General features: G+C 40.3%; 2 protein-coding genes across 5 annotated transcripts; one reads left to right on the top strand and one right to left on the bottom strand.

Moving 5' to 3' along the window:
• Positions 1-6,336: 6,336 nt before the first annotated feature.
• LOC120729088 (serine hydrolase-like protein) lies at positions 6,337-16,097 on the bottom strand. Of its 2 annotated transcripts, none has more exons than XM_040024525.1 (12): positions 15,912-16,097; positions 14,463-14,606; positions 13,983-14,096; positions 12,165-12,206; positions 12,054-12,073; positions 11,897-11,971; positions 9,343-9,449; positions 9,190-9,269; positions 9,058-9,092; positions 8,900-8,976; positions 8,718-8,805; positions 6,337-7,193 (listed from the first exon to the last, which is right to left on the bottom strand). In XM_040024525.1, the coding sequence occupies exons 1-12, from the start codon at positions 15,967-15,969 to the stop codon at positions 7,050-7,052; spliced, it is 984 nt and encodes a 327-aa protein (XP_039880459.1). In that variant the 5' UTR covers positions 15,970-16,097; the 3' UTR covers positions 6,337-7,049. The 2 variants fall into 2 exon arrangements, with proteins under 2 accessions (XP_039880459.1, XP_039880460.1); XM_040024526.1 differs by lacking the exon at positions 15,912-16,097 and adding an exon at positions 15,740-15,876.
• On the top strand, positions 15,031-21,389 carry mb (myoglobin). Of its 3 annotated transcripts, none has more exons than XM_040024527.1 (4): positions 15,031-15,063; positions 19,927-20,012; positions 20,636-20,855; positions 20,959-21,389. In XM_040024527.1, the coding sequence occupies exons 1-4, from the start codon at positions 15,046-15,048 to the stop codon at positions 21,097-21,099; spliced, it is 465 nt and encodes a 154-aa protein (XP_039880461.1). In that variant the 5' UTR covers positions 15,031-15,045; the 3' UTR covers positions 21,100-21,389. The 3 variants fall into 3 exon arrangements, with proteins under 3 accessions (XP_039880461.1, XP_039880463.1, XP_039880462.1); XM_040024529.1 differs by lacking the exon at positions 15,031-15,063 and adding an exon at positions 15,109-15,132; XM_040024528.1 differs by lacking the exon at positions 15,031-15,063 and adding an exon at positions 19,209-19,325.

A 21,389-nucleotide genomic window follows, 5' to 3' on the forward strand; every position in this document is an offset into this window, starting at 1 on the left:
GTTTTATGTGGCTTCTTTTTTACTACAATACTTCTTACATAACTTTGCAGTAAAATGGCTCAATAAGCATTGTCACAGGATTACAAGGTAAGACTATAAATAAACTTCAGGCTACATTTCCACGCACTGACACAGATTCCTGTCCTAGTGGGGACCCCCCCCAAAAAACCCACCAGCTCTCTCTCTTTTTTTTTTTTTTTTTTTTTTTGTCTTCAAATTTTAACATAAAACTGAAAACCAGCTCAGACAGCATGACATCGAAACTTTTTTTTTTTTTTCCCGGTAGACAGTTGTTTGGGGCTGGGGACTGCACAGCACTGTATCCTTTTGACGATAAAAATAAAAGTATTATTCGTATCTCCACCTCTTAGAAGTTGTAAGCCAATCGACCTGCACATGGTCTAAAGTCAGTTGATTGTTATGAAAATAAAGGCACACGAATATAAGTTTAGAATCATTGTAATGTGAGAAATAACATACCTGTGACTATTGAATTTAATATTACAAATACATGTAATCTGACTCCAAACCACAACTTTATATGGTGATAGAAAAGTAGTTCCAAGAATACAAAGCCCATGAAGAAAACCAACAGTGATGCCACTTCAACAGCAAAAACACACAAGTATGACAGCCAAACAAAGGAAAAGGGGAAACGAAGGTTATAAATTAAGTAATCAAAGGAAGTAGAAACTCCAGGGTAACAAGACACAGCTGAAAGGAATCAAGAAAATAACAAGGGAAGTGCAACCAGTAGCAAAGCACAAGAGACAAATAACTAACAAAATAAACGAGGAAGTAACTAGACTGGGACTCATTTAACACAGACAAAGACTTGACAAGATACAAGAGGATACTCGAAAGATTGGATTAAAATAATACAAAAGAGATGGAAATATAAACAATTCTAAATCCCAGTGGTAAAAGTCTTTGCTTTTTATGTAGTAATTCCTGGCCTCCATGGTGACTTTTAATGTAAAAGTCATTAAAATACCAAATCTGCAGTCCAGAAGTGCTTGAACTTCCTCATAAAGTGCAGTAAAACTGTTCATATAATGACGCTACAAATGAAATCACACCAAATTTGCCTCTATAATATTTGAAAAAAAGAGGAAATAAAACCAAATCAGCCTAAAGAGATGCCTGTAAATAGAATCACGAGACTTGCATTTGAAACCGTTTTAAACAGTCTCGGTCAGGAACACCACAGACAGTAGGAGGATTCATATTTGCAAGCATGCATTGGTCTTACCTTCACCAAATGCATGAACAAATCATGCATTTGGTGCATGGGTTGCAAAAATGGGTTGCAAAGCAGCTTGCAGGTGTGCACAAAGTGTAAGCAAGCTCAAATGGCACAAATCATGCGTCCCCCTATTTGGGTTTTGCCAACTGAATGTGTAGGTGTAGGTGATGTGGGCTGGTATTGAGATCACGTGATCTTCAGGCATCGCAGCTTAGCTTGACTTCAGGCCATTTCCTAATTGATGCTTTGCTTAAATTTGCAACAGAGCAAAACACAAATCACAGCTTAAAATAAATTCTCCTCTACTTAGCACGAGTCTTTGGTGGTGAGCAGAGGCCAGTGTGTGAGAATTCATCTTCAGTGCTGCAGGAGTGAATTTTCACACATCTTCAAAAGGCAGATTTCAAAGAACACTGAGATCAATTTTAGTTCCCCAAAGTCCTTCAGCGGCAACAAACAAATAAACCAGCAGAGATCTAAGCTTGTGTTAAAATTTTAATTTTGTTTGGATAAAACTATTCTTCAGCTCCATAAACTCGCACAGCCTCCGTGAGTCTTTCTACATACACAATGGAATAACTCTAATCCCAAACCTAACTCATGTACTCATTAAAATTACAGGTATAAACAGATTTCAACAAATATTTGTCTTATTATTTGATGACTTTGCGTTTATTATTAGATAAATTAAAGATAATCAGGATAGCGGTTTTACAATAAAATACTGTGCAAAAGTCTTGAGCCACCCCTCATTTCATTTCTATTTTACTTCCAAGCAGCCAGAGTTTCTCGTAATCTTCAAAGTGATCTTGAGTAACAGTTCCCCAGGGCTCCTAAAGCTCCAGCTTCTTTTTCACATATTTTCAGTCGATAGAAGTGGAGAACAAAATAAGTAGCAGATGAATCTCAAATATCCAAAAGTTGATTCTGTTCATCTGGACGTAGCATTTTCAGTGGGACCTTTTGTCACTCATCCAAGTGACTTCTTCAGTCTCAGCTGACTGCAGGTTTCCCCAATCTTATAAACAGTACATTTGCATAATGACTGATAAACTGCAGTCAGCTGAGACTGAAGAAGTCACTTGGATGAGTGACAAAAGGTCCCACTGAAAATGCTACATCCAGATGAACAGAATCAACGTTTGGGGATTTACTTACCTGGATGATTGAGCATCAAGACATAATCCCAAATACATTTCCAATACAATAAAAGCATTAAAAAATTCAAACAATGGAGCACTATCAAGTCATGAGTCGGCCTCTTCAGAGCCCGAATGTCAACATTATTGAAGGAGTGTGGGATCATCATGACAGAGAGTAAAACAAAAGGCAGTCAACACCGAAAGAAGAGCTTTGACTGTCCTTCAAGAAGCCTGGAGAACTTTCCCTGAAGACTTAAAGAAATGACAATAAAGCTGCCTAATAAATTTCAGACTGTGTTAAATAGTAAAGATGAACATTTTAATTGTACAAGCAAAGTTTTGACCTTTTATACAATGGTTTTATTTATCTTTGCATATTTTAATTAGCTTTTTGCACCCATTTACCATTTCCTATAAAATGTAAAGAAAGGCGAAGTTAAAATATAAATATTTCAATTCATTTGAGTTTATTTTCAAGGAAATGGAAATTTCCAGGTTGTGTATTATTAAATTATGGATCGAGCAACTATAACCCTGTTCTATTTGCTGAAAGCCTCCTGACCTTTAAGTACAGTTTACCTTTGGGTACAAGAGGAGAGGGCTGAATGTAGCTGTCAGGCCAGCTGGAAAGCTAACCAAAGCAAAGGACGACCCTAGACTCCAGATTTTACCTCTGATCTCTCCCTCTTTCATATACAGTCTATGATCCCTCCCCCTGGGACCCTACAGTGAGCTCTGAGCATGGACACCACACAACCTCAGTATGCAGCTCAGACACAAAGTTCTTACACAAAGTTAAGGCTGAAATTGTGAAAGATCAACAACAGAAGTTAATTTTAATATAACACAGATACACAAGTGAGTTTATTTTTATTATTTTTTCAGAATCAGATTACTGTCAAGTTTATTTATGAGAGGGGCGGTGGCTGCACACAGATTTGTCTTGATTTAGGAAGGAGGTCTACAGAGTGGTGCCCTGTCGAATATGAGTTGGTGTCCACCAAAACATCTTGGAGCTGATACTTTGAGTAGATCACGCTTTGTTCAAACATTAATTTATTTCCACACTGAGGTATTTGTGGTACTTTTATTTAAGAAAGGATTCTGGATACTTCCTTAAGCACAGAAACTTAAAACGCCCGATAAAAGCCTCAAAGATTAGTTTGCTAACAAGCAGAGAGTCAAAGAAACTGCTGAATTAATTCAAAGAACTCATTCAAAAAGTAGCAGATCAATATTTCAAACCTTCACTGCAACGCGATGGACTTTTGCTCCTCTTTATATAAAATGACAGGTTTTTGTTTGAAAGTTGAGGAGGAAGCAACCTGAGCCCTACTTCAACTGAACTCTCAGGCTGGACTCCAGTCGCTTTTCTGTAGTAAAAACTTCTGAAAAATCCTTCCTTTAACTTTGAATTTGACAAACAGAAGAGAGACAGACATTCCTCTCATGTGGCTCCTTAGTGCAGCAGGATGGATAACCGCAGAGCACCAAACAAACATGTATATGCCTCCGTTCATGCTTTCATTTCCTCTCGCCTAGATTGTTGCAGTGGTCTTTTAACAAGTATTAATCAGAAAGCATTCAACTGACTGCAGATGGTGCAAAATGCAGCAGCCAGACTTCTTACAAGAAACTGGACATATTACATCACTCCTAATGACTCTGCACTGGCTGCCCATTACTTTTAGAATTGATTTTAAAGCCCTTCTTGGCCTGGCACTACATTACACATTCAAACTGCTGTTCCTGAACCAGTGTGCAGCCTCAGATCCTCAGGCAGAAACCTGTTAACTCACGCTGAGAGACAAAAGGCAGTCGAGCGTTTGCTGTTCAGGGCTCCTTGATTTCGGAATGACCCACCTGAGGAAAACTGGCTCACGTCATCAGTGTCATCTTTGTATTTGTATTGTAAGGCTTTTCATAACTTTTATTCTAGAGTTTATGTGTTTATGTTTATTTTTTTTACCATGCTTATTCATAAAGCCTGAAACATTAATTGCCAAAAAATTCTTATTTTTTAATACTGGAGTGTATTTTGAACATAAACACAAAGAAGTTTAATATAAGTTTGCATATGAGTTTTATTTTGTATAACTTTTGCTACATATGACATTTTTGTACAATTCGTTGCTTAAAAACAGTTGTGCACTTTATGTTAGTAGTCCCAGAATCATATTTATCAAATATGATACACTTAAAGGAGTAATGTCTAGATTTCTAAGATATGATTTGCATTAAAATTGGAATAACATTATCTCGTTCTTATTTTGACATTCCTCTTGAATCTTTATTTTAATTGATTTGTAATTTATTCCTCTTAGTTTCTTTTATTTTATTCTGCTTTTATTCTGGGAGGGACTTTATAATGATCCTTTTGAGAAGTGCTTTATAAATAAACTTTACTGTTAATATTATTGTTGTGTTTAAATTTAGAGGCTAAAACAAGACGCCTGGATAATTTGCAACAGCCACAGTGGCCGCTCACGGTTCAACCTATATGGCATCAATCTAATAAAAAAAAACAAAAATGCATGTACCATTAAATTTTAATTATTATAAATATTATATTTTAAGCATTGGTGTCCCTGAAATACTGCAGTAGAATTTAAAAAAAAAAAAAAAAAAAAAAAAAAAAAGTTTACCCACAATCAGGACATAAAGCACCTTGAGGCGACTGCTGTTGTGATTTGGCGCTATATAAATCAAATTGAATTGTATTGAACATTATAGAAAGTTATGAGATATCTATAAGACAAGACTGCTTTTCCCCTTTTCTTGAGCTTGTTTTAAAATTGATGTTGCCAAGCTCACAAGTGCTTCAACAGCTGTCAGAAAGTCGAAAAACTTTAATTGAACTTTCAAGATTTTATAATTTCATGAAGAACAAAGACACTGTAAGACAGTTGCAATTAATGCCATCAGTTTAATATAAGAAGAAGAAAAAAAAAAAAAGAAAAAAAAAGAAAGGTGCATCAGGCACAGAAATTGTTTTTATAGAAATTGTTTCTTCAAAATAAAAGCTTTTCAGTACTTGAGATTTACTAAAAAGACACCCTGTATGGAAAAATCATAGTTGTTATTCAAGTCACGAGTCGTCCTCTGCTCTCTCTGTGTTGGTACACACTTTCCTCTCCACTGCTTACTTAACCTATGAGATTAAACATGTGGTCGCACATCTGAGAAACTGTGCACTTGCTAAAATATTAATGACACACAGCACACTGGTGAGACTTCTGAGCTGCCACAGTGAATCCCAATCATTCCTCAAAGGCAGCCGGCACGGGGCGATTCAGCTGATGGTGTCACTGGCTCTGCAGGATGAACTGAAACATGACGTGTAGCACAGCCACATCATTTGTCCATGGTTTTGTTAAAGGCTACTACTGTATTTTAGGATATCACAGCATTTAAAAAAAAAAAAAAAAAAAAAAAAAAAACACAAACAAACAAAAAAAACCCACCATTCACAACATTCCACAATGTGAGCAGATATTACTTTTCACAGAAACACTGAAGAGTAGAAAGTCTGATCATCTTAAAAAAAAAAAAAAAAAAAAAAAAAAAAAAACTGAAACACTTAGAGGATGAAACGAGCAGTTGTTTAAAGAGTCCAGCACAGTTTGTATATCCTAGCTCTTATGGCCTACGCTAGAGGTTAAAGAACTACCACAAAGCCATACCTGTGCAGCCTCCTCTCTCCTCCAGGTGCATTTTAGGAATGAGACATCCTTAAAAACGGCACACTTGAGACAGGATTTCCGGGGAGGACAGAGGAGACGAGGAGTAACACATTAGAGAAACACATACGTGCCCATGCTACAGTATTGCTTGGCCTGTTGGTGCTGTGGACAAACTGATATACTTCATCACAGGGAGGACAGTAAAACAATAAGCGATGTTGTTCATATGCTAAAAATGGATTTTAGCCTGTTGCTAGGTGGTTGCTCAACATGCATAATTCAGATTGTGGATATAAATAAGAAGTTATGAAATTAAAGCTAATTTTATAAGGTGTTATAGGAATGTAAAGGCTAAAAAGCAGTCATTTGAGCCTCTTGCTAGGTGGTTGCTAGGCAATACCAGGACCTAATAATACCTGACATAGATGAGAACCTTCAGAGGCCTTCAAGATGTACCTTTGTGCCAAGTTTGGTGGCTCAAGTGATTGTGTGGGAGGAATTCACAGATAATGACAAACCCCTTCATCCAGTTTCACCTGTGTGACTTTAATATGGCCACAGACTATTGCTGTGCTTGGGACAATTATCAAGCTATGGAATAGTTTAATAATAGTTTAAGTTTGAGAGCTCCAATGTGGTATAATGTGTTTGAAACTGCCTCTGCTTGGAGTATGTGGTGCATGCTCCAGGCAGCGCAATAGAAGAACTCAAACCTCTGATGCCCTCATGTTAGCGAGTGCAGAGCCTGAGGCAGAAAGCCTGAGTTAACAGACAGAGATGGCAGCGATGACAAAATTATGTTTTCTCATTTAAACAGCATCACTACCTTTTAAAAGGCTTTAAATAATTAATGAGTCCACTAAGACGACCAGCCGAGTGAGTTTTAAGCACCAAAGTTAAACCTGTGTAAATAGTACAGTACAAATACAGGATTAGCAGTAGAGTCAGTGTGACGTGACTCGAGGAGTAACTGGTCTGTTATAACTTAGAGGTCTGGCCATTAGTTGGTGTAGCAGAGCGTGAGAGGACTTTGGTCTGCAGGAAGTCCGACACAACTGGAGCGACGATGTCAGGCTTATTCAGGTGGATGTGATGATCACCTGGAACAGTCACCACGGATTGCTGAAAACACAGATGAGACCAGTCACGATGGTGAATAAAGCAGGCTTTCAACATGGAATAAAGGACTTTCCGGCCACTTGAGCCGCAGACTGCGAAGCACAGAAAGATCTGCCCAGCAGGGGGAGAGTTCTCTGATCGCAAAAACTGACCCTAGTTCTCTTTTTATTTCTGAAATCACTAAACATTTTCATGGTGAGTTTAAGGTCTCAATCACACAAGTAAAGAATTCAACATGGAAACCAATGACATAATGGCTACATCCATCTTTTTATGCAGTTTAGGTCATGAACTTAGACTAAATCTGAAAAGTCTTTCAAGGTTAGTTTAGCTCAGTGTGGTTTGTAGACATTTATTTATGCACAGCTCTCCTTAGATCACATTACAGTCGGGCTGACGTCTGGACTTTGACTGGCCGATTGCAACAACTTGATTCTTTTCTTCTTCAGTCATTCTGTTTTCTGCTGTGCTTGGGATGATTGTCCCATTTCATGGTATTATTTTAGCCAAGCTTTAACTGTTTGACAGATCGCCTCGTATCCGACTCCAGAATTCTCTAGTATACAGAGAAGTTTGCGGTTGACTCAATGACTGCGAGGTGCTTGAGACCTGTGACTGCAAAACAAGCCCAAATCATTATTCTTCCTCCTCCGTGCTTCACTGTTGGTATGAAACATTTGTGCTGGTGTGTTGTGTTTAGCGTTGTGGTCAAACATCTCCACTTTAGTTCCGGAAGTCATGCGATTTGTTCAGCACCTCTGCAAACCTAAAATGTGCTGCCATATTCTTTTTACCGAGAAGAGGTATCCATACTTGTTCAGTCTTTTTCTCTTATTGTGCCATCACGAAGTTTAACATTGAACATGCTAAGTCCGAGATGCATTGAAGCATTGTGTTAACACACTTGTTCCAGCTTCTGATTCTATAGAGTTAATCACAGTTACTGATTATCAATTAATCAAGTGCACTACATTAGCAGCACTTGACTGCTACTTACCCTCGTGGCTGCTATGAAAAGCCATTTTAAATGACTGTGTTAAACTTGTAAACATGAAGTCCTCCATGTTTACAGCAGCATCGTAAGTTATTTGGAATATTTTTGGGCGCTTAATGAATGCAAGTCCTACGTTCGCTCTCACATCTCTACTTTAATCTCTACAAACACCTGAGGGAAAGAGCTGAATGCTCCACTGTGCTCACCACATGCCACGCTTATCTTTTGTTTCTCAGTGAAAATCTGACTGGGAAAGAAACCCACTCAGTGGAGACGATTGGTGGAAACGCATCCTCTGCTCTCCCTCATCAGCAGCACTTGACCAAGTTCCTGTATGTAGGTCAGTGTTGAGATTCACAGCTATATAAATTTCTGCTGCTCCTGAGACACTGAGCTCATACTGCACTGCTACTCTAGCATCCATGCAGCTGTCTGTCTGCTAGGAACAATTATGCGCAGGCTTAACGGCTAAAAATAAACACGGGGATGCAAACATACCTGCTTTCCACAAACAGACTGTTAGGTGCACTCACATTTTTGTCCCTGTAGGCCTGAAGAAGTGCTGATGTACATTTTTTTTGCTCGTCTTCAGCAAATATTTTGTCCAAGCCACTTTCTGCTCTGTAAAGACAAAAAAAAAAAAAATTGCAAATCTATTTAGTCTTATTTTTTTCCCACAAGCAATAAGAGAACGAGAGGCAGGAGACCATCTTACAGAACAACTAGGACAGAGGCCGTGATCCTCGAATGCAGCTCCAGACTCTGCTCCAAACTGATGCGTGCTATGTTTTTCTGAAATTGAGAAACATTGTGCACGTTTATACCATCTGCTGCAAATGACAGCTTGGGTAGAAATCATCAGGGGAAACCTACCAGATTAACACGAAAGTCTCTGGAGAACACAACTCCTGCAAGGGAAAGAGAAGTTACACTTCAAACATAAGGGGAAAAAGAAATAGAGATGAGTCTTGAGAGAAGGTAAACGAGAGGAAGATAAACACGCACCTCCCTCAACCTGAACCAGACCTCGCTCCAGAAGGATTTTCGCAGAGCGTTCAGAAAGAGTTTGGTTTACAGACATCAACCTGAAGGTTGCAAAAACAAAGTTAGCGCATGAGTGAACTCCTTTAAAACTGCCGATAAGGGAAGGCGCTTTACCTTTCTACTGCCTTCTCGTAAGTGTACACTCTCTTCTTCTCCGCCATCGTTTTTTCAAACAGAAGCATCTCTTCGAACCCCTGCCTGATCACTTTGGGCATTTCCTTCTGCGAGGGAGCAGAGATAAATAAGGACAGCAACTGAAAACGACTCACAAGGGTGAATTGTACAGGAATAATATGGAGACATGCAACATGCAATAATATAATGTAAAGCCTTAGCCCAGGCCTAAAGGTCAAAATCGCGCCAGACTCAATTACACTGGTGGCCGCAAGTGTTTCTTAAATGCAACGCCTTTCAAAATGTCAAACCGCCTACAGCATTTTTCATTTTCTCACAATCCAGACTTCAGACACTGTCACAAAGTCATGAAGCCCTGAAGTGTAAATCAAACTATAATTAGCTAGAGGTCACCAGAGAGGTGTTTCTCTCTGAGGGGGGCTTCTCGTCACTGCAAATTATATGCTCTCAAAAACCGAGCACCTCCTCTACTTTTCACCTACGCCTCAACGTGTTCAGGAGAAAAACTTAATTTAGATGAAGTTGCTAGACAACAGCAGCCTTTTTGCATACTATAAAAGAAGCTGTCACATTAAAGTTAATCAAAAATAAATAAATAAATAGTTGTCCACTTTTGAAAGCGGCACCCAGGTCATCTTTCTGTTTGCTGGAAAAGAAACATCGGAGTAAATCAAACAGCTCTTATTTCACACATAACAGCCATTTTTAGCTGTAACTAAGAAGTTTGTTCTTGTTCTACACAGAAGACTCTGGAAAATTTAAATAATAGCAGGCTGGATGAGATAATACAAACACAGTGAGAGGCCTAACGATTCTTAAAAAAAAAAAAAAAAAAAAAAAAGCACACTTCACTCAGGAAGAAGTAATCAGAGACATGTCAGCGTTATAATTTCCCCCTTCATGGGTACACATGATGCACAAGAGGGTGTAAATGAACCGCTGATGGGAATTGTATTTATGGTGACAAACAGTGCTGCGGAAAAGTCTTGCAATACCCTTTATTTCTTTACATTTTGTTTCCAAGGAGCCAGATTTTCTTATAATGTTTTAAAGTGGTCTTGAAAAGCAGTTCTCCTGACTCCAAATTACACAAAAACTGGAAAAATCAGTATGTAGCGATGAATTAGAGAATTCAGTATTTTTGGTTCCAGTTTGTGTCAGTATAAACAGAGGAGGAACAACACTGACTATCTAGGCCAGGGGTAGGCAATCCCAGTCCACAAGGGCCGGTGTCCCTGCAGGTTTTAGATCTCACCTTGGGTCAACACACCTGAATCACATGATTAGTTCGTTACCAGGCCTCTGGAGAACTTCAGGACATGTTGAGGAGCTAATTTAGCCATTTAAATCAGCTGTGTTGGTTCGAGGACACATCTAAAACCTGCAGGGACACCGGCCCTCGTGGACTGAGATTGCCCACCCCTGCTCTAGGCTGTCTAGAGCCATCTGCAAAACACAGCGGAGGCTCTGCCCTGGTTTGAAGCTGCATTTCATCCAGTGGTGTTGGAGATCTTGTCAAATTGATGGAATTATAAAAACATATGGTCAGATTTTGATCCACCCCATCTGACTGGTAACAGTTTCATTTTTCAGTATGACAATGCTTCCAAACACACCGTCAATGCAGTAAAGTGAAATGACGGGCGACTCAAGACTTTTGCACGGCACTGTATTGCTACTTTAACGATAACATTATTGCAGTCACGCAGGCTTCCCAATCACATTTGAACCAAAGCTTCCACAGGTTGTGCAGAAAAGGTTTGACCATTTTTCTGATATGTAGTTTTACTTAACTAGAATAATCTACAGAGCCAGGTCTGCCTTGATGCCCCAAGAGCAACCCACATTTCATGAGGACTGGAAATCAATTATGCAGCAGCATTTCTAGAAGAAGCTGGAAAGAAAATCATGGTGGACAGAATAGACTTTTTTTTCCCCCCACAGCAGACATCTCGTTTTGGGGAGAAATAATCATTGATAACCAATGTACCAGTGATGGCTGCACTCCTGCATTTTTTGGATGCTGGTTAGCCATCATGGCTCCCTGGGACACCTGCTAGAACCGTAACACCGCTACACCTGTTCTCCCCCCACTGAGCTGCTAGTGGCCTGCACTGGCAAAGGCACACCAGAGGACAGGCCAATATTTCAAGCCATATTATTTGTGGAAAACAGTAAATCATACGCAGCTACTGTTCAGTTGCATACTGCAACAATGCCACAGTGGCCCCAGGCTCGACTCACAAATTCACTTAGGGTGAGGTAAGACATGAAAAGTGAGCATTTAACTACTTCAGTCTGGCATGTATATCCAGCACCTTTACCCTAACCCTTTTCTAACTTATTCTAATTCTTTCAACGTACCACTACATAGGTTGGGATGGTGGTGGGGGGGTGTACAGGGTTAATCGTATACTGGGTGAGTCAGAGACTGTGTGGGGTATCATCTGCTGCTGTATTGTTGAATAATGTTTCCTATGAAAACAGATGTGGAGTAACAAAGGAAAAAAAAAAGAAAAAAAGAAACAAGTACCTGGTCTGTAGGTAAAAATCCGTAGGAGTCCAGCAGCACAACGGCATCCACCATCTCCGGATACAGAGCGCTGAACTGCAGAAGACGCCACATGGACAATGATGCCACCCAATAAAGCACAGCACTCTCAAATGTGCCTTAATCGTAAGTCACCTACCATTCCTGCAACGTTACCACCTGAAATACAAAGAGGTGGACAGAAATAAAATAAACGCGTGCTTTTAAACATACGTTTTAAAGCTTGAATTCTTTATACAGCTGCACTCACCCATGCTGTGGCCTATAATGGAGAATTTGCTCCACTGCAGAGCTGTGGGAGTAATTTCACACATCATCAACCAGGTTCAGTATCTCATCACAGAACACAGACCATTTTTAGCTCAAAGAAATCCTCACTGCTGTGATTCAGCTGTCAGGAAGATGCATGGCAGCTCTGGCAATATGCTCGAAATTAATAACATTCATTAAAGGGCCTTTTTTTTCTAGATCCATAAACTGCATATTAAATTATGTCAAATGTATATTCATATTAAAATCATCGCCTTTCAGTTCAGAGTTTGCCCACTTTTAAAAAAAAAACAAAAAAAAAACAAAAACTGTCAAAGCTCACAAAGCATCCTGTGAAAAAGCCACAGATGCTTTTATATTCATATATTCTACATTCCCTCTGATCCACAGTGAAGGCTGAGTATTATGACACTGTTACGGATGATGCGGCAACTCATCACTGCCTATGAGCACAGCGTGAGTGGGTGAAACTTCAACAGTGGGGCTGCTTCAGTCCTCTGTGACGGGCCGTAGCTGTGATCGTGACTGCAGGATGGCTGAGCTTTGGCGTAACACCCGCATCAGGTAGTTGGTGGTACTCCAAGTATAGATAAATATGTTACAGGCGCATTTATCTACACACCAAGCCACCACGGCTGTGCTCAGTTTGGGTGAAGCCACATTAGGTGATCACCGCGTGTACGTTTGATTAAACTAGGAGGAGGAGTAGCCAAGACTTGTAGAGAAATGATAGGTCAGTTAACACAAGACAGCTCTTTCATACACTGTGGCTTTTTTATGGAAATGGATCAAACTGGCTTGCATCATGTCAAACATGTTGATGGAAAACAGCATCTTCTGTTCCACATGGGTGACCTTTAAACCTTTTGTTTTATACTGTAATAAAAATATTGTAAATTTACCACAAACATCCCACTGTGTGTTTTGATTATGTGTCTCATATAACCAAAAAACACAGTGAATCATCCTTCAGCCACAGCAGCCCCCGGCTCTAGAACAGTCCGAGTCCAGGATGTGATTTCAGCACACATCATCTACTGGCCTTCATTTACATTTTCAGCTTTTTATCCTTTGCTCTTCAAACCTCACTGTTTTCCTCCTTCTAATTCGAAAGCTTTGCCAAGATTTTTACAGATTTTTAGAGTTTCATTGTTAAACTTTTTTTCCAAAACACAATTTTTTGTTCGGGGCTACAAGCCTGCTTCAAGTGCAAACTAAAACAATAATTATTTACATTTAAATTAACAATAACTATAACTAAAGTTTGCAGTAGTACCCAGTTATACTGCAGCCATGCTGCCTCCCGAACACCTGCGGTGTATTTATTACATACCTGTCATCACAGACTCAGGCTTAAAGCTAGCTCATGTTAACAGGACCAGTGAAGGATAGGTACCGTGCAGTCATGAATACATAAATAGCATCATAGCCCGAGCATTAGACACATCCGCATCTTCAGCCAGCAGCTGTGCTGGCTGCAGGGGCTGTATACTGCTGCAGCTCGCCTTTGAGAGCAGTAACGAGCAATAAATATGCCATGTTAGCTGTCACAACATTTCTCCCAGAGTTTCTCTCAACCTAATGGACCAAAGCGATTCCCATGGATATGAGGGAAAGCAACTAAGTGTACAGTTAAAGACCTCTTAGGATTATAAATGTGGGGTGCAGAAGTTTATGGAAGGATAACATGTAAGTTTCAGCCAAAACTCGATGATCACAAACTGCAATCCTGGAACAAACACTGATATCTCTGATGGGATTTAAAGGCTTAACTGCAAGTGTCCTCGAACTCACACACCATCAACGACTCTGCGTACATCCATCACGTAGGAAGGAAAGGCGTGCAGAACTCCAGGAGGACGGTGCGACGAGCGACCGTGACCTGCCAGGTCCATTGCCACATATCGACACTCTGAGTGGAGACACAGGGAGAAGACAAACTAAAAATCGCTTTCAGGTTAATAAGGACACAAAGCTAGGAAAACGCTCCTAATCAGTCAGCTACAATTGTAAAATCTGGGTATAGTGCTGTGGTAATTATGTCATCCTCAGATCCAGTCTTTTTGGATGGGTTGCAGCTGTTCCAGCAGCTGAGCGGCAACACCTGTTTGCACAAGCTGTACACTCAAATTAACCGAACGCCACACACCTGAGTGAGCTGAGCAGCAGAATCCGCTGATTTTAAGAATTATTGCCCATGGGGTTCAATTTTTGGCACTGAGATTTCTACAGTGGGAGCCACTGGAGATGGTCAATGTGCATTGTACAAAACACTCACCTTTTGGAAGAAGGGGAACAAGCGTGTTGAATGTACCGCAGTTGTCAGCCCAGCCGTGCAGGCACAGCACAGGATGTCCGTGGTCAGGACCCCAGACTTTACCTCGGATCTCCCCCCACGGGACTGCCACAGAGAGCTCTGAAACTGGACACAGCGCACTCTGGTTTAACAAGACTTGCGACATCTGTCTGGTTTAGTTTCTGATCATGTGACCAACTGTATGTATTAGTTGATGTAAAGGAACAATCAATTAAAAAAAAAAAAAAAAAAACTTTCCCTGGTGGTCATGTGGGTGAAATATGTCTCCTCACGCCCTAACTCCCCTTTGTTTGGAGGCGGGGCTTGGCTTTGTGGGCACAGCTTTTGTTTGACTAATTGCAGATACCTGTGTCTCACTTGCTCAATTAACTGAACAGGAATAAAAGCCGTGCTCAGCTCATTGGTACCCTGTCTTGAAGGAAGGTGAGAGCTTCTTTACTGATTCAGGAATAGTTTGTTTTCTTTCTTTGGTTAATGCTTTTAACACGTTTTTCAATTATGTGACTCTTTAGTGTGTCTCTCTCTGTGTTTTCAGGAAACTTAAATGCCAACCTTACCACAGGTAGGAGTGACTTGACTAAATTCCAGATCCATAAAACTTTGGGAAAGTTCTCAATGAGCGCCAAGTAAAGTAAGCCAAAACCTGCGCATTTGCCTTTTATCTCTGCAAGTTTATTACTTTTCTTTAAACTTAATATGGGGTCGGAGCCCTGTTCAGCTCCGTGTCTACACTAGGTCACATTTTTAGAAAACTGTGCAAAGCTGGCAATGTGTCTTCAACATGCCACTGAAAGTGGCAGGGATGTCAAACTTCAGTTAATGGGCCACAAATGATTCAATCTGCTCTAAAATCTCAATACAGCAAGTTAAATATTCATAATCTAGTTATAAAATGGGTAACAGCTTGAGACTTTTTTTCTTTTTTTTTTTTTTTTCGGCCTCTTAAAGGATACTATTAAAACACCTTGTCCAAGTCCCAACTTTAACTTCGCATACAGTAACTATGTAGTAATGCTGGCCTCGCCTCACTAGGAGGAGCTGAACATCTTACTGAAACTAAAGCTATTTGAGACTTTTTGGCAGTTTTCAGACTTGCAAAGCTAGCCAGTGAGCCGGACTGGACCCTTCAGTGGGCTGGTGCTGGACCCCAGGCCTCATGTTTGACACACGTTATTCCTACAGTTAACAATACTTTAAAATCACAAGTTCAATCGGGCAATAACCTTTGCCCCACAAACCTGTTGGCTGTCCAGGTATTTTTGTTAAGTCTGTGAATGACATTTTCGCTCATATCGGCGCTGTAAGACTGCGAATGTGCTTTAATTGTAGACGAAGTCGCTACTTTGCAAACACTATTTCTTTCCCCCCACTTAGGACTGCTTTAAAACGAGCACGAGCCTTGCCGGTTACCTGCTTGTTTCATCGTGCTGGATGTCACGTGTCTGACGCCTTTCAAAGCCTGCATCATCTTTGCGCCTGAAAAACACCGCAAATAAAACCTGACTGACAACTTTTTTTTTTTCCCTTAAACGTGTAAACTGCTTCAACCTACTTCGGACTCGTTGACACTCACTGCTGTCTTCCGGGTGTTGGCCCGCACGCGAAATTCAATTGGCTAGACACGTATTGAAGCCATAGTCTAAACCAATCAGTTTAGAAGAGGAGGGGGGACTTGTCGTTTGCCTCCCCAATGTTATGTGAAAAAGTCCAGCAGAGGGCCCCTGGTGGAATTCAGTGAGATTTACTCACAACTGGGTTTAAGATGTCGAATGCCCTCCTGTGTGTGTGTGTGTGTGTGTGTGTGTGTGTGTGTGTGTGTGTGTGTGTGTCATTTTCCAAGAGGAAAAGTGGGATGGGACAGGTCAGCTCAGTCAATGCACGAACTTTCAGCAGTGTAGGAGAGGTTAAAGATGTGTTATAGGACACTAAATTTAAAAATAGATGGGACCTGAAAAGAATGGAAACTGATTTCCACTGGGAATGGAGGGGTGGAAGGTCTGTCTTCACTCTGACTTCATTTGTCCCTCTTCAGCCTGTGGTGCTGTTGCTAAAGTCCACCTGTCTATTCAAATTTCCCTGAGGTCACTAATGAGCAGCAAGTACTTGGTAGGGCATTTGTCTGGTCTTGCTCCTCACTCTAAATGCAGGCTGTATCTATATTGTTTTGGTGCCACACTAGTCTTGCACACTTAAGTGTGCATTCATGCTGCAGCAGATAGTAGGCGAGTGTTCCATGCTGGAAAAATGCAGTACTTAACTTCAGCTTCATGCTCTTTTCCTAATGCTGCTTTCAACTAGACTTCAGAACTGTGCAGTATGAATGAAGACTCACAAAAGGCGGCCTTCTAATATGTTTAGTTCAGCACTGATAATCAATTATAGCAATTGCAAACACACAAACTTCTCCCAGGAAACTGGTCAGGTTAATATTATATAGTTGACACTGTATTAGTTTGTAATTTTAACAAATGAAGGCGGCAGCAGATCGCAGCCTCCCCCCAGTCATTAACTGTATTTGACCTCGGATCAGATGTGTCACCTGATTCCAAATTATGTTCAAATGCATCCAAGCTGGACTGTGCAGCATCTGTGTACACACTTTCCATTTGCTTGAGAGGCAAGATGATTCCATTGTGAACATCAACACGGTGCACTTTAGCAGTTATGTGGGGGGGATGCAATTTGCCTGCAAACCTAAAACATTTACAAAGTTTGACTACTGTCCTATAATAACTAAATGACTGCTATTGGCAGTAAAGGTCAAAATATTGACTAGGGCTTTAGTTAAGATGAGCTATAATGGGAATGTTGTATATGACTTTGTTACCGATGTGTGCATATCGGCATCATTGCAGTGCCTTAGCCTGGACATTTCACTTTGCATTTTTTCTTACTGGTTGCATTTGAATAAACTTGTATAATTCTGCCGTGCATCTACCTGTGCACTGGCGTAGTAATAAATTGAAGCATGTGGGCAGCGCAGGGGCTCAGGTTTCAGGTTGGAGGGAATACCAAACAATCAGTCCTCAGTAACGGAATCTGATACATTTCAAATCGGCTGAGACTGGAATCAAAAGAAACAGAGGTTTCATTGTTCAGTGTGTACCCTTTTGAAAACTGAATAATTGGGACTCGGGCAGAACCAAATGTACTGAGAAAATGTGATTCGCCAACACAAACTGACCCAAAACTCGAACCGGCTATACAATCCAAATGTATCTCATGGAAATGTAAAGTGGTTTTATTGGTCACCAGAGGGGCTTTCCTGATAATTAGTCACGAGTGTTTGTACATTAATTTATCTTACGCACATGGTAAATGATTTTTATACAAAACATTACAGCAGGTTTATACTGAACAATTAAGCTGCTGGTGTCTTGCATAACCTTGACTTCCTGGGTTGGTGAGTGTGTCTGTCTGCACATATATTCTCCTGGTGGAATTTCAATCACACATTTTGTACATGTGGTTGCAGGTATTATCTGGATTTTCCCTGATTACATTCACAGTGCATCAGATCTTGCATACAGCCATGACCACAACTAATCTTGGCTGTTGGATATAAAGATTCCTGTATTTCCACCAACATGGCTGATAATCTGATCTTAACTGTGTTGAAATGTTGCTATTCAAGAGTGAAATTATAAATCAATTAGCAATAAAAATATGACATGGTGCGCAGCTGTTTTTGCATATAAAATTATGCAACGTACTGGGGAAAACTGTCAGGCTTCTGAGACTTCTTCCTCCCGTTAGATTATGATTAATCTAGAAAACCCTCTAAGTGTCTGTCCTCACCACCACTGAAACTCAGGTGGTAGAAATCATAGTAATGCGTGTAGAAGTGTCCTTAAGTATAGCATGGAAGAAAAGGGCACAGACTATTGTAAGCTGACAGGAGCGCTGTTAACAGACCCCAAGTGTTTTTACTGCAGGGTATTTCTAGTAAACTAAAATCACTGGCTAGACTCAAGAAAATCAAGACTGAAACAATTCTGACATTTTAATACTCTTGGGAGGAATTTGATCAAATTTATTACAATTGAAACCCACTATCTGAATCTAAAGTCAAAATTAGGAAATTAATCTAGAAAAGTTTGATCAAAGCAGGAAAAGATCCTGAAGTATGGCGTGTGTGTTCTGCCTTCACATTATATCCATTGTGAAGCTTAGAATCAATGACATTTTGATGCAATTAGTTTGAATTGCTCCAGTTGAGCAGAATTACTGTATCTCTGCAGGTTTTACTGCAGAACTATTTGAGTAGCTAATGACAAACTGATAAGTGAAAGTACTGGACGAAGTTTTAGTGCAGGAATTGCTGTGAAATTCACCTGCTGTGTCTAATGTGAGCAGGCTGCTCTAAAGTCACAAATGGAAAATTGCTTTAAGATGCTAGATTTGCAGCTTGGAAAGGTAACACTAAAACTAAATTCTCAACTAGAGCCCTATTTTGTATGTAGTGTGTGTGGGGTGGGATTTTTTTATTTTATTTTATTTTATTTTTTTCCCTCTCTCCCTCAATAAATGATCTACTTTACTCAGACTACCTGGGCCACTTGATGGCTCAGCCACAAAACACACCAAAGATGCCCCAAGTGGCTAAGTCACCTGGAATTAAGTTTCCAGGTAGACGTTGGAGGCATTGGGAACATTTGGGAGACGTGCAGTAAGAGGCAGCCTCACCAGAGAGCTGGAGGGAGGGGGGGGAACAAAAACTTGGTGACAGCACGGAGGGAGGGAGTATAAAAGGTCAGCTCTGGGGGGTTAGTCAGGACAAGAGGAATTTGGTGTAACTACACAGGATATATTACAAGCTTGCAGGTAAGGCAATGGATTCTGCAATAATAGAATTAATTAAACAATATATCATGACTTGGGATTTAAACATTTCAGGGGTAAAATTAATCTTAAACTTTTTTTTCTTTCAGGATGCTTGGGAATCTGTTTGACTTTTTCAGTTAAAAAGGGGGAAATGTAAAATGTCAACACTGCTAAATTAAAAGCTATCTTAATAAACTAGCGTAAGCAGAACAAAGGAAATGCATGACTGATTAGTGCACTGTGGGATAATCTGTAAGAACTTCACTCTGTTTACATATCTCGCAGCGTTCTCATGACCTCAAATGCATTAAAACTAAAAGTGAATCTGATTTCACTTCAAATAAACTATTTAAAGCTATACTGAGGTTGCCAGTCAGACTCCCTGAGTTCATCTGAGGTAATATATCCATCTTTCACAAGTTGCCCTTGACTGATATTGTTGTTGGCTCTCAACCATTAACTCAAACAGAAGTGCGGTACAGGATAACTGCATCTGTAACTGACAAGCTTCATATAATCAGGCAACTTTTTTTTTTTTTTTTTTTTTTTTTTTTTTTTTCTTCCCCCCCTTTTCTTTCCCTCTCTCCCCTCATCTCCTCAGATCATGGGGGACTTTGACGCAGTTCTGAAGCACTGGGGACCAGTAGAAGCAGACTACACTGGCTATGGGAGCCTGGTTTTGAACCGGTCAGTGACTCTGGAAAGAAAAATAAGATTGTACTCTTTGTAGGCCGCATTACTCAGACCTGTGGCCAGGAGTTTAAAAATTCATCTCCTCCAGTGCAGTTTAAGAATAGAATTCATGTGTTATTTATGCCACTACCTGTCTAATTGCACACTTGGCAACCACTGCCACATCACTAACTTTTATGATGCCTACATTTGTTTGTTTAAAACACGGAGATATTAAATCTTTGTCTTAAGGTCATGGTTAATGTTTGACTCAGTTATATTCAGTTGCTTCAGATTTCCTCCCCCCTTCTAATTTGTGTTAATGGACAAGAGGAAAAACGCCATTCACTGATCTAATTTAATTTCCAAACTTCCGCCAGTGCCAACACAAACATGAGCATACTGAGGATCATAATGGCGGCACAGGAGCTATCCTACTGAAGGAGATGGGATGGGCCTTATTAAAGCGGTCCCATGTGTTTGTATCCAGTCTTATCACAGCCAGGAATAAACATTTTGTGCATAAGAGTGATGTAATCAAAGTATGATAAATTATGGCGTCTACACTCCCACCCTAAATGGCTAAAATGCAAACATGATCTGTGTGGTATGACCCTGCTGCTCTATTTCCTCTTCAGTTTATTCACGGAGCACCCGGAGACCCAGAAGCTGTTCCCCAAATTTGTCGGCATCCCTCAGGGTGAGCTGGCCAGTAGCTCTGCTGTTGCTGACCATGGAGCCACCGTGCTAAAGAAACTGGGCGAACTGCTGAAGGCCAAAGGCAACCATGCTGCCATTCTCAAACCTCTGGCCAACAGCCATGCAACAAAGCACAAGATCCCCATTAACAACTTCAAGGTGAGCTTAGTGTGCAAGAGGACAAAGTTTACTGTAGCTCCATCACCTCATGCTTGCCGTTAAACTGAGCTTGACTGAAGTAAATGAATTTTTCTCCTTCCAGCTGATCTCTGAGGTCATCATTAAAGTCTTTGCAGAGAAGGCTGGACTCGACGCCGCTGGACAACAGGGCCTGAGGAATGTGATGAGCAAGGTCATCGCTGACCTTGAGGCCAGCTACAAAGAGCTGGGCTTCACAGGCTGAGACTGACTTACTATTCTTCCATACAGAGCTGAAGACATGAAAAATATCCACATGCAAATGATTTATAGGGAAATTGAAAGCCTCAGTAATCTGTATGTTACACTTTCTGGAATCAGTTTCATTTGAGTTGCTTGGTTTACTGTATTCAACTGCTTTACACTTCTAGTGTCACTCAGAAATTAACAGCTTTGTGTTTCAGCTAAATAAAATTCTTGATCTGCATTCTTGAACTTGGAAACGCATAATGCTGAAATCACTCGTAACAATAAAACTCTCTGCACTACTTTGTC

Source organism: Simochromis diagramma, unplaced genomic scaffold (genome assembly GCF_900408965.1).
Source record: "Simochromis diagramma unplaced genomic scaffold, fSimDia1.1 OVJJ01000302.1, whole genome shotgun sequence".
Classification (NCBI taxonomy): Eukaryota; Metazoa; Chordata; class Actinopteri; order Cichliformes; family Cichlidae; genus Simochromis; species Simochromis diagramma.

Coding starts and splice junctions, on each gene's coding strand:
- mb (XM_040024527.1), top strand. Junction 20,013..20,635: donor GGGAGCCTGGTTTTGAACCG/GTCAGTGACTCT, acceptor TTTCCTCTTCAG/TTTATTCACGGAGCACCCGG. Junction 20,856..20,958: donor TCCCCATTAACAACTTCAAG/GTGAGCTTAGTG, acceptor TTCTCCTTCCAG/CTGATCTCTGAGGTCATCAT.
- LOC120729088 (XM_040024525.1), bottom strand. CDS start 15,969: ATGATGCAGGCTTTGAAAGGCGTCAGACACGTGACATCCAGCACGATG. Junction 14,097..14,462: donor TGTTCCCCTTCTTCCAAAAG/GTGAGTGTTTTG, acceptor GTCTCCACTCAG/AGTGTCGATATGTGGCAATG. Junction 7,194..8,717: donor AGGCCTACAGGGACAAAAAT/GTGAGTGCACCT, acceptor CTGTGTTTTCAG/CAATCCGTGGTGACTGTTCC.